This window comes from Anopheles moucheti, chromosome 2 (genome assembly GCF_943734755.1).
Source record: "Anopheles moucheti chromosome 2, idAnoMoucSN_F20_07, whole genome shotgun sequence".
In the NCBI taxonomy this organism is placed as follows: domain Eukaryota; kingdom Metazoa; phylum Arthropoda; class Insecta; order Diptera; family Culicidae; genus Anopheles; species Anopheles moucheti.
This window is the reverse complement of record NC_069140.1, coordinates 57,926,007-57,943,923: the sequence shown is the minus strand read 5'-3', so window position 1 is coordinate 57,943,923 and position 17,917 is coordinate 57,926,007. Positions and strand designations below refer to the sequence as shown.

Genomic DNA, 17,917 nt, shown 5'->3' with positions numbered 1-17,917 from the left:
GCGTGTTAAGCGCGAGTCACAAACGCTGCTGGACTACTGAAACGGCGACGACCCGATGGCGTCGGCCCCAACCGAAAACGGGGGTTTCACGATGTCACGATGTGTGCAGGAGTGTTTCGTGAAACGGCAAAGCTCGCCACCGTCGTCGGAAGCCACCCCCGGCGAAAGCTACGGCAAACCGTGGAGCCTGCAGTACGAGCGGGTGCGTTCGGGCTTTTCACGGATTTTCAACGTTTGCGCACTAGCGCGACTGCTAGCGGGTAGCGAGTAGCTCACGGTCCGAGCGGTTCCGTTCGGTTCACTTTCGCTTTTCCAACTCAACCGGGTGGATCGGGACGTGGATGCCAACCGTATGTCGTGCGACCAAGCGCTTCTTGATGTAGGACATGTCGTATGTCGGATTTGAGGTTTAGCTGTGCGTCGCTCACGAAAAAAGGGAGAAATTACTCGCCACAAACAGGAAATAGGAGTAGGCCGCACGGGCAGCCGATGGTACTTCGCTATCCCTAATCCCTATCAACCGTGCTTGAGCAGTGAGATCACGGATCGGGATGTTGCTAATCGACGGAAGTACCTTCTTTGTTATGTTATTTAGTGTAACCTTTTGCGAATAAATTCTCTTCTTAAGCATAAAATAAAACAGAAACTTGTCGCTCACGTATCGCTATCCTTTTGGAAAGCTTTGAAGTACCATTTGGAAAGCTTTTGAGTACCTGTTGCAACCAACTAAATGGAGTGCCCTTTGGGAGCAAAATGTCTGAAAGGGTGTAGCAAAGTTTAAAATAAATACAGCCTTCAACTGCCCCCCCCCCCAATTCCCGTGTGGGTGTAGAAATATTTCTTTGCAATGTCAATTTCCATCATAACCTTTCGAGGCCAGCCACAGGGATTCACTTCCCACCGTTGTACAGCGAGTTGCGAATTGTTTCTGCATAAACCGCAAAACTTACCGCCCACTGTGGAAATTGATTTCCCTCTTGCGGATGTCCGTTGGTTTTCGTCTGTCCTCCACGTCTCATCCGCACAGCTCCCAACGCATGAAACCCGTTTCTGGCACCATGCACTTATGCGAACCCAATCCGAACGATTGACCTGAAACGGTCGCCAGGGTGTGAGAAATATGCTGCGAAAAGGGCAATAGCCGTCCGTGTGTATGCATGAAGAATGAGTGTTTGTATGAATGGAAGAAAATTATGGGTTACAAATTACCGGTTGCGTCCTTTCTGCTGACCGGAAGTAAGCATCACATACACAACCACGCCATAGTTACACAACGTACGGGGCATATTCTAGCTCTTTCCTTACGATGGTCCTGCACGATCGTTTCGGTGTAGCGGTGTATTCCTTCCCGGGACAGCTAAATGAAAAGGAAAACGCAGCACGACAAACACAGCGGGAACATCAGCAGGAGTTAAACGCCAATGGGTTTGCGGTACGTAGCGGGAGCACAGCAATGTCACACCACCCGTTGGTGAGAGCATTTGAATTTGATTGTGGCAGAGATTCCGAACAGGATGAGTTTAGCAAATTATTCACCACAGCGTGTAGAAACCGTCTTGCGAAGGCAAGAATGTATACTGTGGTGTTGTAATGGAAATTCGTGATTGAATGGTATTCGTAGCGATTCCGCAACAAAAGTGTACGATTGTTTGTTTTCGTTATTGACCTCTGGGCAGTTCACGTACGTCTTAACCACAAGCTGGTTCATGTTGTAAAGAGGCAATCAGAGGGGTGGTGGGAACAAAGATTTCACGCAACACAAAGTCCTTGTGTTAGATGATATGATGAACGTACTCCATTCCCAAAGTTAAGAAGAAATTCAATTTCAACAATTCCGTAAGCATGTTTTACGCACTCTTGCCGATCCTACAGGATAGGAACTTTAAACGTACTGACTAATATCCGAACAGATTAGTGTAGTACAATGCTCTATCTGCGATCATTCTTTACTTCTTTGCGACGATTTGAGGTCTGTTTTGGAAATAGCAGTGCAAATGATCAATCAATTAGCCCTGAAGCTATCAGGAGAGTCTCTAGGCTTGGATGAAGAGCAGGAAACTGGAGATTGCTCGCGAAGAATATGTTTATCCTGTGCAGAAGACAACAATCCACGTAGGAGATACTCAAATAGAGTCTGTCCGACCTCTGAAGTACTTGAATATCATCATGGAAGATCGACTGAAGTTTCAAGAACACATTGAGTAAGTTTGCACCAAGAAGACAAAGGGGGTATATAAATGGTAGTTTATGCCGAACGTTGAAGATCCTTCAAGCTAAACGAAGTGTAGTCTAATGTATGTATTGCCTGGGCCATGCAATGACTCTTGAGCTGTACTTGAAGCAAAACCTAACAGTTATAGCCAGAGCACACAGATTACTTGTGAAATATGCATACTGAACGATATCTTATGAAGCGGTTCGCGTAATAGCTGAAATATTGCTAATATCCACAACGCTAGTCGAAGACCGAAGGTGCTTCAGAGGTGCTAGTGCGAGGAAATCTTCCAGCAAAAAACTTTCGACGGCATTGGAAAAATGGCAGATTGACTGAGATAGACCAATAAAGAAAAGCAAGATGCATGCACTAATACTTGACATAGTCTGTCTAATAGTAGAACACACTGTCCTATATTCGGAAATGATCGTCGGGATCGGGTCGGGATGAAGCACCACTATCGGTACCACAGTAAACTAGGCGATATTTACACAGGAGGCTGCTTAATGAAAGGATTATTCGTGATCAGTCGCGACTGCGATGAACCAGACGGATGCTGATATGTACTTGTTAGATCTCGAAATGGTTGTGGAGTGATGGCAAACTACGTTAGTGCCCTTTTAATAGTGTGCGTATAATAGTCTTTGTGTGCGATGGAATGATCGACTAATTGTTGGGTGACTGCTGTTTTGCATAAACACAACAAAAACGAGAACAAACCCGCGGAACTACGACGGAGAAGGCAGTAGACTCAGGATCTCTGAAGTATTGCAGTGCAAACCTAGAGTCAAATCTGATTGCATTAAATTTAGCTGACATTGGATGCATCGTGACAGACCGCCCAGCACTGCAACCGGGCTAGTTTAATCGCAGGAAGTCCCTGCATACATAAATGCTAAGTATGAAAGTTTACTTTCAAAGAAGAAATATCGGACACGTAACGCTAGCATAAAAAGCAATATTTATTAAGAATCCAGCCAACCTGGTGGTCTACATGTTTGAACAAAAATGTTGCGTTATATTCTTTGAAATTCTCGGATCATCAAAGTATCAAGCTCCTGCGATCGTTGGCATAACTAACGTGCCATGTATTTAATACTTTTACTCCCCTCGAGAAGAAATCACTGATCTCTAGGCGATTATCCGTAGCGGAGCTGATAAATGGACACATGATGTCTGCGATGCGTTTGAACCGGCATGTCGAATGCCGTATTTGATAACAATGCAATACTCCGACGTGTATCTGTTTCGGAGTTCTCGATTTTATATTACCGATTGTAAGTTGTGCTACCTACTACACGGTTCATGAGATGTCGAGATGCCTAGTGAACGCTTGGTTAGTAAAATTTTATTTACAATTACAATATACGGTTCTCTTGGTGGTATAAAAGTGTTTGATTTTGAAATAGGTTCATTGAATATTCTCAATTATTAAAACACACCGTTCTTTTCGTTCCATTCTGCTCATCTATTTCGGAAAGAAATTGCCAAGTGTTTATCATCCTCGTGAAACTAGCAACTAGTAATATAAGCTAGGTAGTAAAAGTAGGGATAAAAGATAGTTGTGCTGGTTTTTACATAATTTTCCTCTTCTTTACCGGCATCCTTAGCCAAAACAGGCAAAAGTCTGTCATTTCTGGGTTTCTTTGACTTTATTTACACGTAGCCGGATTGTTACTTCTGTGTATGGGAACATCTCAAGGGACTTCACATAATACAATCAGTAAAAAATGATATTACCGGATCCGGTTAAATAAGCCATACTAGACTAAAAATGGCATGTCAACATCATTTGAAGTTATAGTGCCATAAAAATAGCAGCAGATCTAGCGAGTAGGGTTTATCATTTGAACATTTGTAGCATTTATGAGTTTTTGGCTGTTACAATCATCAAATATAACATTGCCTATTGTAACAGTAGTGGTCTGAGAATGGAAAAATACTTACTAAGAGCTACTGAGTAAGAATAATCGATACTGCACATTTGGTGTGATGACTTGGGTGCTTATTTCGAGTTTCTAAAAATCAAAAAATATTAAAAATGTGGATGGATATTGGCAACTATTATCTTTATAGCTTTACAACTTAGTAGTGAATTTATATCTGATATAACCATTGAATATACGTAGTTTCATCACAGTTACAATTAGTCAATCTTAAGACCTGTTAAGGTAAGATTCGTTTCACGGTTTTTTGATCGTGATAATAGAATTGATCTTAAACAATTAACAAAATCAAGTAAATCAACAATGGTAGGGTAAATCGAAGAATATATTGATTATTCACTTAGGAGTGCAAGAAATTCTGATATATTCGATACATGCAAGATATTAAATCACGACTGATTGACACCATTTTCCAGTGTTGTACAACACTTGCCGTATTGCATTATGCATGGTTGTTTTGCTTGCTTAGAATTACACCACTTTGTATTATTACTGCCAGCACCAGAGAAAGATGTAGAATTTTAAAATGATCGATCACTCGAGATTATCGCTGCTATGACACATCCAATATGACAAACATGACATGATAACAAATTCAAGTTTAAAGTACGTGCATCACTTCCACTAATAAGCATGATAGCGTTTTATACTCGCAGACAAGCTATGATCGATCGGATTGCACCGATTAGAGAAAAAGTAAAGAGTTGAAAAGGGTCAAAGTTGGCGATGTTTATAATCGAAGTGGCGCGTTGAAGGTACATAAATCGACAGGATTCACAGGACCCTTACTAGCATTCGCATACAGTGCCTTTGCGCACAAAAGGGTTCTAAGTGAAAGAGATCAATGCGTCGATCTTTGTGGGTCTGGGTTTTTGTTATTGTACGAGGGCACAATCTATCGAAAGTCATCATTTTGCTAAATGGGTTCGTGCAAGGGGTTCTTCGCAGTAATGGGGCAAAACCCAATCAAAAGTGTTCTGTTCCACCTATGGTATTTGAGGGCGGTGACTACCGAATTTTTCGATCAACTATTGTATTATACGTGCAACACTTTAAGGCACAATGTGGGATGGTGGGTCTTGTGGCTGAGGTGGTTGTATCATTTGAAGTACTGCAAAAAACGGTAGCTCTTAATTTTCACGACAAAGAAAGCAACAAGCTCGCTCTCTCTCTCTCTCTTTTTCTCTAATGATCAGTGCCAATAATGCTTATGATGACCCGGCACCTTTATCACGCATTTTGCCAGCAGGAGTAGTACCTATTGGTACCTATTTCGCTCACATTTCACGTGACTTTCTGCCGACATCTCTTTGAATTGTTCGCTTCTGTTGTTGTGGGTACCGCTTTGTTCCAGTGCCGTTTACCGCTTTTCCCTTTTTCGGCAAACTGTCACCGGGATCGGCTAGAAACGCATCCGAAACAGCGAGCTGGGCATTGCAAAAACCAACTATACACTTTTGCTCTGCATTCTTGACGGCTTTATCGTGTTGCCGACATGTCGGCAAGTTTCGTTTGTTGTAGCGCTGAGGTTGTGTCTTCGTCACAAGCTACAACAAAGGACGCCTTTTCCAAAAGGCAACGTCATTTGGGTGCACTGCAAACTGCATTCGACAAAGAGCTGTATAAAGTAGCCCATTGAAACCGCCTATTTTTGGGAGACGGCACGCCGGAGCAACCTTTCGGGTTGACTCGTCTGAAGTGATGTTTATGGACAACATCTTCATAATGCTGCTAGGCCGTTGATGAGTTTCGGTAGATATCATAGCCTTCAGTCGAGGGTGTAACCTATTGTGCGAAAGCTGTTTGTTTGCTGCATGCCGATTAGCCGAAGGTGACAAGTATTGCATGTCACTGCCGACCGGCTTTGATGTGGTTCCCCGTTTACATGGTACTTAAAATCATGCTGAGCAGCTTTCCAGCGTTAAGTGACAATAAAAAAAATTGTCCTTTCGGGTGGATGAACCGTTTTTCACTTCTCTTATCATATCACAGTTTCGTACAAATCGATTACACGATGATCATTTGATCGTTTTAAGCGCAGAGTTGAGAAAAAAAGGTAGATTCATATATTTTTTTAATTTATAGCAACGAATAAACCATTGATAATCTTTAATAATTTAATAAATCTTTAAAACCATCATAAGTTTCATGTGTAAGATTGTAATGACACTCTATGTAAGAAACAGTATTGCGAATGAATGCTGCAATATTAGCTTTAAATAGGCTTGAATAGATAACTTGGATTTCTGCTACGATTTGATTCCCGTACCCACGAATTACGGCTGCAGCTGAAAACAGATGAAACTCGTTAATATTTATAAGAACCACAAAACCAAAAGGCAATGTACTTCGGAACGGAACAGAGCGTTTTATTGACATTTTGGTTTCAGTGTATTATTCTCTCACTAACATAATGTCATAGTGCATAACATCTTAAAGCAGAAGCAATACTAAACTGACGCTTAAAAGGATTCAGTGAAATAATATTTACTGTTCACTAACGGCACAACAATGTTTAAAATCGATGAACTCAGTCACAAATCCTGAATTCGTCCAGATCCATCCATCCAGCAGTTTTTCGTGCCATCAAGTCAACATCTTAAACAGTTCGTTTTTGCTTTCCATTTGTAGCAATAACAGAAAATGTTCACGGTTAAGTGAATTCGGTATGAAAACGCAGTTAATTTAACCAATTTCCTCATTGTTCACCGAGTGCCACTCCAGTAAATCCTTTTACTGGAAAGAAAACCTCTCTCTTTCTCTCTCGCCGTTCCATCAAAACTCAAATTGCATTCGCTAGAAACTGTGGCTGCTGCTGCTGCGTGCTTCATCCCATTCAACTATCATTGCTCGGGTGACATTTAAGTGTTCGTGACTGCAGTCTGGAATTCCTGGAAAAATATTAACGATTCACCCGTCGTTTTCATTCCGCACTCCCGTGCTGGTGGAGGCGCAAAAGGTAGACGTCAGGATTTATTTCAAATGCCAGACTGTCTGACGCTGACTTTCGTTTCGCACACATATTGCCTTTTACTTCCATCGTGCCCTTTCCGTGTAGCGTTGGCTACCATCGTTCCAACAACCGGAGCTACCTTCCACCAGGGACAATGATCGACCGAAAGCGTCACCGCCGTCGCGTCCTTCACAGTGGGTAGGACCTTTTTACCATTCTTCGTGCCATTTCATTTCAGCACCTCTCGTGTTGGACGGGGTTGTTCCCTGCAATATGTTTGGCATTCCTTCGTTCCTTACCGATGCTGGATCCTCACGATCATCGCAAACCGCATCTTGAATGCGGACAGTCGGACGGAAAATTGATCGGTACGGTTTGGTAGAGTTTCCATCTTTCATTACATTTATTATCCTTAAATGATACCCAAAGGACCAGCGCAGTCAAGATATCCCGACACATTTCTATTGCGTAGGACAAGCCACAGCGGTACGGTTTGGAGTGGTTTGCACCTTTCGAGTTGGTATCCTTACCATAGCCTATATACACAGAGTTTGTTGAAAGTTTGTCTCGCTTGGGCACACATTCCGACGATTGTTTTCCAACCAGCCGTAAATGAATGTCTCGTGTACAAGCGAATTGCGCCAGGGTTCATAGCGATGGAATTGAGTTGTGCCCGTCATTCGTCACGGATTATCTACGGTTGGTGCTTGAGGGAGTCAAAATCCGTAGCTAATGCAGCGTGACGGTGAAGGTGAGTTAATTAACATGACATTGCCACCCGATAATCCTACTAACTTCTGTGATCCTTCCTTTGTTGGCTTTTGAGATTCTTTCATCTCCACCTAATACCGGAACGGTGCTTAAAATGGTCCTCACCGGGGACATTCATTCAGCTCTGACGGCAAATTCGGAAAGACCCAAAAGACCACCGAAAAAAGAAATACAATTTCTAATCCGTTTCTCATCTAGCAATTGAAAGAGAGACAGAAATCGAGATCGTTACCGAAAGTGCATCGATTTACGGAACTTCAACATCAAAACCATTTCACGCCGCTCTCCAGCTTTACCGTCGGTAGTCTCACTTTCGATAGCCGGTGAAATGATCTGGAATGGGATTAACCATTTTGCCAAACCAAACAAAAATCCTAATCCCAATGCCTTGAAAGGTTGAGGCCGGGTGTCGAAGGCAATGTTGTTACTTGTGCAAAATTCGAATCGAAAACGCACAGCACGTCGGCACGCACCGACGGCGGTTGTCCCGCTTCGGCACAATTGGGTTTGGGTTGTGAAAGGAATTATGCTAATATTTGCTTCAATTTGTCCCGTACCCGTGCCGAACCAGACATCGGGCCAGATGAAGCGTACAGATTTTAGCCTGCACCGAGTACAGGGAACCACAAAGCACATACTGATGAGATCAATTACCGTGTCATGCCGGTTGTTGATTTAGGTTGAAAATCCATTCATTTTTCAGAGAAATGGCAAAACAGACCATCTTTAGTCGAGTAGCAGCAAAATATAGTAATTGAATCGGATGAGTTTTGAGTATTGTTCAAATATTTTTCCAATAGAAATGTTTAAATTATTCAGTATACAATTTATCAGTACTTTTGAAACATTACTTAAAAAGTTAAGATTTGATTGAAGATTCACAGGATGTACTCTGTCATTTATTAGATTTATTCTAGTTACTTTGAATGTGATTATTGGACAAGAACACTACGAACTAACAAAGTTTCTTAACATTTTTAAATCACGTTAGTATAATGTATCCGTGGCAGACAATGTGGAAGACTTGAACTCGTTCAGTTCATAGTAAACAGGCCATAGAACAGAATTCCACAAAATTTGATTTTGTTTAGTTTCGGGTAGTTGTAGAACCACATAAAAGTAGTATAATAATAGGATTATCTTCACACCTTAAGACAACCCCGTTATCAAATCTCATCCGAGCCACTTATCGGTATGCAGGAATTAAGATCCTGGGAGCGTATATTCAAGGAAGTCAAAGCAATCAGACCCAAGAAAGCCAGGCAACGATTGACTCTTACCTTTGATTGAAACTCGAAAATTATATTTAAGGAACGAAAGCAATTCTAGAGTCCAATAAGAAGTACAGGCAATTAATAATTGTAGTGATTTCCCTGTTCAGTTATGCCTTTTTTTCGTTGGAACGGCCTGGCCGTATCGACTTATTTTACCACGTAGCTGGATAGTCAGTCTTTGCTACAGGGGATTGGTCCGGATGGGATTTTGTTCCGGTCCGTTTGTGTGAAGACTGCCTGCCATCATCCCATCGGGCCGCCCCGGTGAATAATTGAACTTTACAATTTTTTTTTATTTCTTCAGTAACGGCCAGGCCGTATTGCTTTGAACTTTACAATTGATACCAATAGATTTTGTAAGTAATTATGAGCATATTGTTATCGAAAATTATATTTAATAGATACTTTAATGCAGATCATGCGTGTTAGCGTTTGCCCATAACCACCTTGTGCAAATGTTATGAAGTTCTTTAAGTAATTCAATAATTAAAATGATACACGATTTCACTACCAATTTTGACAATCACAGCATCAGCTCGGATGCCAATTTTTCTTCGATATAAAGAAAGTTCCTCTAAGCGATGACATTTCTTTTAGCGCGTTGAAAAAACAAACGTTCGTGTTAGAACCCTTTAAAACCAATAAACATTTCTTTCAATTGAATTTTAAAATTAAAAAAAAAGTTTTAATCGGTCACACACCACCAAAACTCAGCAAAGTTATTGTCAGATCTTATTCAACTGGTAGGTTAAGTTTAAAACTTTTACTGTTCGTTGCGGATTAAACAAATTGAAAGGAATATGAAAATTTTGTTCGTTATATTTTTATTTTATCGTTAGATTTCATACAACAATACTTTCACGGCACCCTTGGGGCGAACCGTAAACATGAGTTACGAAATAGCAAAACGTAACATTTGGCAAATGGTGGTATTATGGTGTGCATCAACTTTAGAAGATCAATATTGAACGTGCTATTAACAACAGAATATTCTTCACTAATTTTACTTTCCTTAAACATTCCTAAGATCATCTCCATCATCTCTCTTATAACTTTTATTTTCACAACCGTTGTGAAAGTACTTAAGGGCAGCCGGCAATCTGAAGTGCACCCGCCACGATCCAAACCTTTGTTCGAATGTCCACCAAAAAACTGAATCGATTCGAGAGAAAAACGATTAATTCCACTAGATACACGGTTACAGCAGCAACAATGGTAGCCGCCGCAGCCAGCAACCGCGGCAAACCACAAGGATAAAAGGACCGATCATGTTCCCTCCCGGCTAGACCCGACTAGACTAGGCCAGCAAGCGACGCGCGTTGACAAAGTGTGACACATTATTTATGGCGTTTTTGGGAGGTTCATTTTGGGCACTGTTGTGTTTCTCCCTTTCAGCGCAGCGTACAGCCTTTTCAATCGCCCGCGATCCGCGCGCGGTTTCGATCGAAAAAGGTAAGAGATGCAACACACGTGTGACTCGTGCTCTTGTTTGATTGTGTAAAGAAAAGGTGCTGAAGGTGGGCTTTCCAGCAGCCAGCTGGAGACGTTAGCAGCACGATCGAAAAGCACACTTCAAAACAACTTATAGTACAAATTGCCCTCAGGATGTGTTTGATGGTGGCATCATAATGCGAATTGTCTTACAATCGTTTGGATGGCCATACGGAGGACAAAAATTTTATGTTGTTAAAAAGGAATTAAATATTTTCTGTAATGCTACGACTTTATAACTTTTACTGTACTAGACTATAAAACGTTTCCGACAATATAAAAAATATTTATTAAAAAAAAAGTAAACAAACATCTAATTTCAAGCAATGTAAGAATGTCTTTAACTTCAAAATAAATTATCTGCTTAGCAATAATTCTAGGTCGTTTTGTTTAAGTCACGTGTATCCTCTAAATTTATAGAACGAAGACACGCTGTTGATCACAGCAAGAACGAACTCATAATAATTCAAATTAAATATGCAACGTGTAACATATAGAATAAAATAGCCTAAATATACCACCATTATAAATATATGTGTAAGCTCCTAACTAATTCAAAACCAACATTTATACTGCGCAAAAATGAAAATTAATTTAAAATACAGTATTGCTTGCTAGAAATAGTATTTTTATATTAAACTTGCAAAAGGCTAAAGTGGCTTTCAGCTAAGACATTCCAACGCCCGGCTTTATTTTGCAGTACTGTACAAGCAGACTACCTACCAAACAGTCCCATATCTATCGATCATTCGATTCCCATTTTATTCAAGTGTCGGCTTTTATGCGCAATGTCAGCGAGGACAATAAAACGATCAAGATTTACGCAGAAATTCGTCCATCGGTGTTCGGACTAACGGTTGATCTGTTTCATCCTATTCTAGGTTCGGTGATGTAAAAAAAAATAGTGAATCCACTCCACTATTGCACACAATATGACATCGATTTGGGGTGATGCGGTTTTTTTTTCTTTGGTTTCGTCACAAGTTTGCCCAAATGTGATCCTTTTTCAAAGAAAAAAAAAATCATTTTTGCACCTCAGGCTAGAGCGTGCCTGTTGCTGCTTCTTTGTTACATTAAGCGTTTCGCTTCATTGTTACATAAAAAGGTGGACAAAGAAAAATGTTGCATTCCCCGGTAAAGGAAGGTGCAATAAAAACCACTAATAAATTTCGAATACGATTCGTACTCGTGCTCAAAGAGTGCGCTTTGGACTGCGTGGATTTTTTATCAAGCGAAAAGGACAGAAATAAGATGACGTTTATGAAGCAAACACAAGAGCAGGAGAATTGATCTGTCATGTGGAGACATTTTTTTTTTAAGTTACCCTCCTTCGATCCGTCACAATTAGCGCGAATGCCAATCAGGCTGACACTTGGAAGATGCTGCGGTGGCAAGCGGAACCATGCGCAAAAACCATTTTTGACAGCCCAAAAGGTTGATCGATCATCCATTTTTAGATTAGTGTCTCTCACGTTAGAGGGTTCCTATTACGTCGCTGCACTCACATTTACACGGCATTGCGCTTTACGCTGTTGATGCCCTAGCTCAATCCCCTTTTTGAGTTCAATTCGCCTTTTCACGGTGGGCAATTGAACTAGCTAACGGGGGACGGAAGATAAAAATTATGCACGATTTGCTAAACTGAGAGATTTCACTTCGCTCCATCGATATCTTCCCGTTCTCCACTAAGGCGGCGAACCGCAGGGAATGATTACATCAACAGCCCTGCACATGAGGGAATAGGGAGGACATAATCTCGTGTAGCTGAAGAGTTGAAGAATTGTAGCTGTTAGGTGCTGCACGCAGGACACGCTTTGCAGTTACATACTGCAAGTTGAAAGGGAGAGTACGATTAGAACCACACGCGGAAGAATGTGACCGAAACATAACCATTCCGGACGGCAGAAAAAAAAACTGGGAGGAGGCTACGGCACTATGACGCATTGAAATATGGTGCTGGCCCTTTTAAGGTTTGTCTATGGTGCTAGAAAACGAAAAGGCCTCTTTACGCACCCCTCTGTTTGGCGAGAACACAGCCTGGAGAATCTAGGTCCTTGCCACAATCGACAATGTCCTATTCTATTGATCTTTCGCAGACAGTTTGTCTGTGGGTTTTGTAGACTTGTTCTTTTTTTCTGCCGTAAGAGCACCAGACTAAAGTGAGGGAAGGGAAAATCCCTCGCTACCAATGTGCCTTATTCCAACAGGGACGTAGAGCGTAGGGTACCCTTCGCTTAAAGTTGTCCCTCTCTCACTCGTGTCCTTACTGTCAGGATTCTGGAGGGCATTTTGGTTTAAATTTGTTAGTTCCCCTGCTTAGTCATCTCATTTTGCGCACGGCTTGCCAAGGGTGAACATCACGTGGGTCGTCGTACACAATATTTGTGAGCAAATTTTCACTCCCCGATCGAGTACCGCGAAAGTGAACAAAATGTCGGCTAAAACACTAACGCCACCGCAAACTTACTCACGGCTATTTCGTCCTTGGGACGGTAAGGAGACAAAGTCTGAAGTGCCTACGGCAACGTGCAGCGAACCGAGTCCGAGTTGTGTGGTGAACGGTGAAGAATCGGACTCGTTCAGTGATAGTGACAGTGAGCAAACGATTAAATCGGAACCGACCGAGTACAACCACAGTCCAGTGAAATTAAGTGGGGGCTTCGGATCGAAGCTTAATGCCATCCCGGATCCATCGATGATGCATTATCCTTCGGCGGATATGGCCGCGTACTACCATTATTGCTATCAGCAACAGCAACACCAACTGTCCGAACATCCGTTACCGAGCCAAATACTCCCAGAGGCGCAAAGAGTTCCCGGTCCGGTTGGAGCATTCGGGACATCCTGTATGCCGTCGGTGATCGATCCGCTAGGATTTACGTACGATCAGATGGAGCAGGAGTATATGCGTGTTTTGAGTGAAGATGCGAAAGCGAAGCTACTGGCCAGTCGTAAACAGCGACCAAAAAAGTTCAAATGTCCACACTGCGACGTTGCGTTCTCAAACAATGGCCAGCTGAAGGGACACATCCGTATTCATACTGGTAGGTATTTGTTACTAAAACATTTGATGTTGGTGCGAAAAAGCTTGTTTCAAACTAACGTACAATGATTCTACCTTCTCTTCAGGTGAACGACCATTCAAGTGTGATGAGCCTGGCTGCGGTAAAACGTTCACGCGTAATGAGGAACTTACACGCCATAAACGAATTCACACCGGTATCCGACCGTACGGTTGTCAGACGTGTGGTAAAAAGTTTGGCCGTCGGGATCACCTGAAGAAGCATACCAAAACACACCTGCCCCAGGAGCGTTACACATATGGTCTGATGCCGGCTTCAGCAGCCGCGGCGGCAGCGGCAGCTATGTTGATGCCGATGTACGCGTCACACGTCTTTGGATACTGAGAACGATCCGTTCCGATCCATCATCCAATATTACCCCAGTGACCGATCGTGATAAAACTACTGACAGAAACAAAACGAATGGAGCGGAAGAAGTTATTTCTTACTTAGCTGATATTGTCGTACAAAGACTACTACTATTAAGAACAGATGATTGACATATTTTCCGACGGTAGTTTACAAATGTTTGGTGAAAGAGTGTTAACGAATCTTTATATAGCTTTAAGAAGTAAAACAATAAAACTAAGACAACTGATAGTCAAAAAGCTATTTTACGAAATTGGGTTTTTGTAATACATGTTTGTTTATATTGTTTCTTCGAGAAAATGATGATTATGTTCTGTATTTTTTCGATAAATCGATAATCGATATCGATGTCTCAAGCGAACTTTGCAAATTAATCCATCTTTACATAAGTGTCATAGACCACTAAAAATACATGATTGATCACGATTTGGTGGGGTTTTAGCCAACTCTAATTCACTTAGTGAGAAGTATTTAGAATTAATTAAATTTAAAAACAAGATTAAGAAACATTTTATTTTGCCTATAGTAAAATTTTGATTTAAAAAACATATTTATAGTCTACTTGTGCCGGTTTCTTTTCTGTATCGGCTGCATTTGATATAAATGATGTCATCGTTAGTTTTAGTGTTATACGCATTTTTAGTGTGCTTAATTGTCATGATCGTGAACAAAAACTGGGAAAAAATATGAAAAATTCTTGAAGACACACAGAAAAAATTTTGCATTCGTCGTCTTACTTGAGAGAGACGTTGTTTTTGCGCATTCTTAATAATTGATATAGAATCAGTTGATAAGATGCTATTTTTTAACTTTTTCTTGAATGACATCACATCCTCAAAAGGTTCACACCTTTCTTTCTCACTTCCCTTGTCTTTATTTACTCATAGCTGTACAGTCACTTCTGCGTACGGGTAGGATGGGATTTTGTACCAGTACTGTACAATATTATTTTTTTTAACTTTACAAACACCATTTTTACGATGTGTGTTTTATTTGTGTTCATAGAAACAAAATCAAATTGGTGTTTTCTACTGGTGTGAAGTAGAACAGTCCTTTAAGTAACATGCCTGTTTAAAATATAACAAAAATCCTTTAAAAAGGACCCATATACTTGAAAATGCAAGATCCAGAGTGTGTATATATTTTTCAGCGTGTTCATTCTACCAAAAGTCAGTAAAAGCCTTTTGTAATTTTATGACCATTTTACTGATAATACTGAAATATTTATACCATAAAAATATAGAAGTAAATCTCATCCTTTCAATCATAAATTAAACTCCTATACCGCAACTTTTAAAGTATATTCACAACAGAAAAAGGACAAATAAATAGTTTCTATATTCAAAAAAAAAATTACAACACGATGAAAGCAATTCATCGGATTTGATACAACCATTGGTTTAAATTTGGTATTGGGTTCATTTGTCAATGTAATCTAAGTAAAATTAGTTAAAAACTAAGGACCAGTTAAATAAATGACACTACAATAAACCAATCGAGCAGGGTGAGGATAGGAATTCAAGTTAGTCTCTTAAGCGGAAGCGATCAACGGGAGACAGTTAATTATAGTAAAGTTTTAAGCTTTCGTCATGCAACGCCCAATTCCCAACTTGCATATCTAAAACCTGTCCAGTATTGCGGACACAGAACATGGAACACGTTGTCGTGCAGAGCGTAAAATTAGCGAATCAAATGTTGATGACTTGTTAAGCTGCAAGACGGAAGCCGTTTACAGTAGGCTTTTGCATCCCCCATGCCTCAACGGGAGATCAGTTGAATGATCAGCATTGATCAGTGATTGTTCTTTCCACTCTATGCTCTACGTCTGTATTTTTCGCCAAATTTAGAAACATCAGAGATTCAAATGGAAACATCATTCATGGTATGCTGTAAACGTAACCATTGTTGGAAATTTGTGAATCTATTTTTTGCGATTCCCATGGCTGAAAATTGGGACCCTGCACAGGTACCTGTGTGACTGTGGCGATGTCGTAAAATAATCATCACTTCACAATCATCTCTCAACGTCAAAACCTGCCAATAGTTTCGTCTATTGTTTCGCTCGGCTAAAAAGCCTTCGTGAGTTCTTGCGAACTGCAAAAGGACACATCTAGCGAGAAGGCTAATCAATCGTAAGTCAGAGCAGACCGGAGCAGGTTAAAGCCCACGCAGATCCGACGGCGAAGGTGGTCAAGGTGGAACATCGAGAACCGTAACCGAAAACGACATAAAAGAAACGGATCTTGCACGCCTTTTTATTATCATTCTGAATCCTATTATCCCATTTACTAGCCGGTTCGGGGTTTTACGGCATCAACCAAGAGGTGAGAAAATAGCAACTGCGAGGGCGATATTCCTGAACAAGTGAAGCGAAGCCGATTCCGATGTTCTGGTAGGAAAAAAGGACGAAACTGAACATATTACCTTTGGGGAACTGGAACCAGCATTCGCACCAAGACTGTTGGTGAACCTCTCGTCGAGTACTTTCATCGTAGTCTGTATCTCTCTCATGTATCTGTTGTTCATTCGCTTCCTTCAAATCCTTCTGTCATCGGACTAATTTAGTAGACTTCTGTAAAAGTTGGTTTTAATTTATGACCCTTAATGCTGTTACTTGGCTGAAACCCTTAGCTTCGATGTCAGGTATCGGGCTGTAAGCGTCCATGCTCTTCAACTATTTATATCTTGGGTGTAAGTGCATCTGAAAATGTCAAAAGAAAATTCTCACCTATCATACCGGGATTCCAACACGAGGAAGTGTCTCGATATTATCACAGGAAAAAAGGTCAACAAATTCATAAAACAACACTGAAAAGGTCCGAATGAGGGTGGATCAGGGATGAAGTGCGACACAAGCAACCGGGATGGGAATAAAAAAGGACCTAAAGGGAAATTGGACATATTCTACGGGCCAGTTGTGGCCAGTTGTCCGAAGTTATGAATGAATGAAAGGTTACAAAAAAAGGACAAGACACTCACAAAGCCTTACTGTACAAGCATGAATGGGGAAAGACCAGCAAAACCAGACCAGACAGCCTGTCGTCGTCGGGGTGGGCAGCAGAAATCGAATCGAAATCGCTCGATTGGAATCGGTCAGTGGGTTATACCTTCCGAACCGATTATCATTCAAAGTGGTCCCCTTTACCTTAGGAGAAAGAAGCAAGAGCACCTGAATCGAATGATTGGAAGGACACGTATAAATCAGACACCGAAGGCAAGGTGAGCAATCGGGGCAGGTAATCCAACACCCTTTGCCCGTGAAATTCTTCGGGAATGTATGATTTTTCGAGAGAAATGATATCAATTGACGGCATTGGGCAATCGACATTTTGCGGTTTCATTCAAGCTCGATGATGTCGTCGTAGTGCTGGTGTGACAAAATGCTGCCTTTGTTCGCGGATGCGGATTGAAAAGTCTGGGAAACTTTCGGATCGTTCTAATTTCACGACAAATCGAGACCCGTGGGGTTTTGTTTCTATGGACACTAGACAACGTTCCATTTTTTTCTTCTTCTCGCACGCTTCCATTCCATGTACGTGGGTAAAGTGTCCAGTGCGTGGGCGATCAGGTGTCCCAAAGATTTAAGATTTTAAAGATTTATGGGGCAAATTTGTGTCACATTTCTAGGTTTCCTGTGAACCTTTTATCCGCGCAATGTTGCATGTATCTTGCAGTGGAGGATTGGACGCGATTTGTGCATCAAAATGTATCGCATTTGGGTTACTGATCTCATAATCGTGAAAAATGTAGTTGAAATTGCTGCCTTGCGACATAATTTGTCATTTTCGAATTGAAGCTGAAGGTTAGAAAATAATTGGTGGAATTAATGCTAAGCA

The 17,917-nt window shown here is 41.2% G+C and overlaps 1 protein-coding gene across 1 annotated transcript; it reads left to right on the top strand.

Annotated features, from left to right (window-relative positions):
- The first annotated feature begins 13,081 nt into the window (after positions 1 to 13,081).
- Positions 13,082 to 14,057, top strand: LOC128298389 (zinc finger protein 574). Its single transcript, XM_053034140.1, has 2 exons — positions 13,082 to 13,694; positions 13,780 to 14,057. The coding sequence occupies exons 1-2, from the start codon at positions 13,082 to 13,084 to the stop codon at positions 14,055 to 14,057; spliced, it is 891 nt and encodes a 296-aa protein (XP_052890100.1).
- Positions 14,058 to 17,917: the final 3,860 nt, after the last annotated feature.

Coding starts and splice junctions, on each gene's coding strand:
- LOC128298389 (XM_053034140.1), top strand. CDS start 13,082: ATGTCGGCTAAAACACTAACGCCACCGCAAACTTACTCACGGCTATTT. Junction 13,695..13,779: donor ACACATCCGTATTCATACTG/GTAGGTATTTGT, acceptor CCTTCTCTTCAG/GTGAACGACCATTCAAGTGT.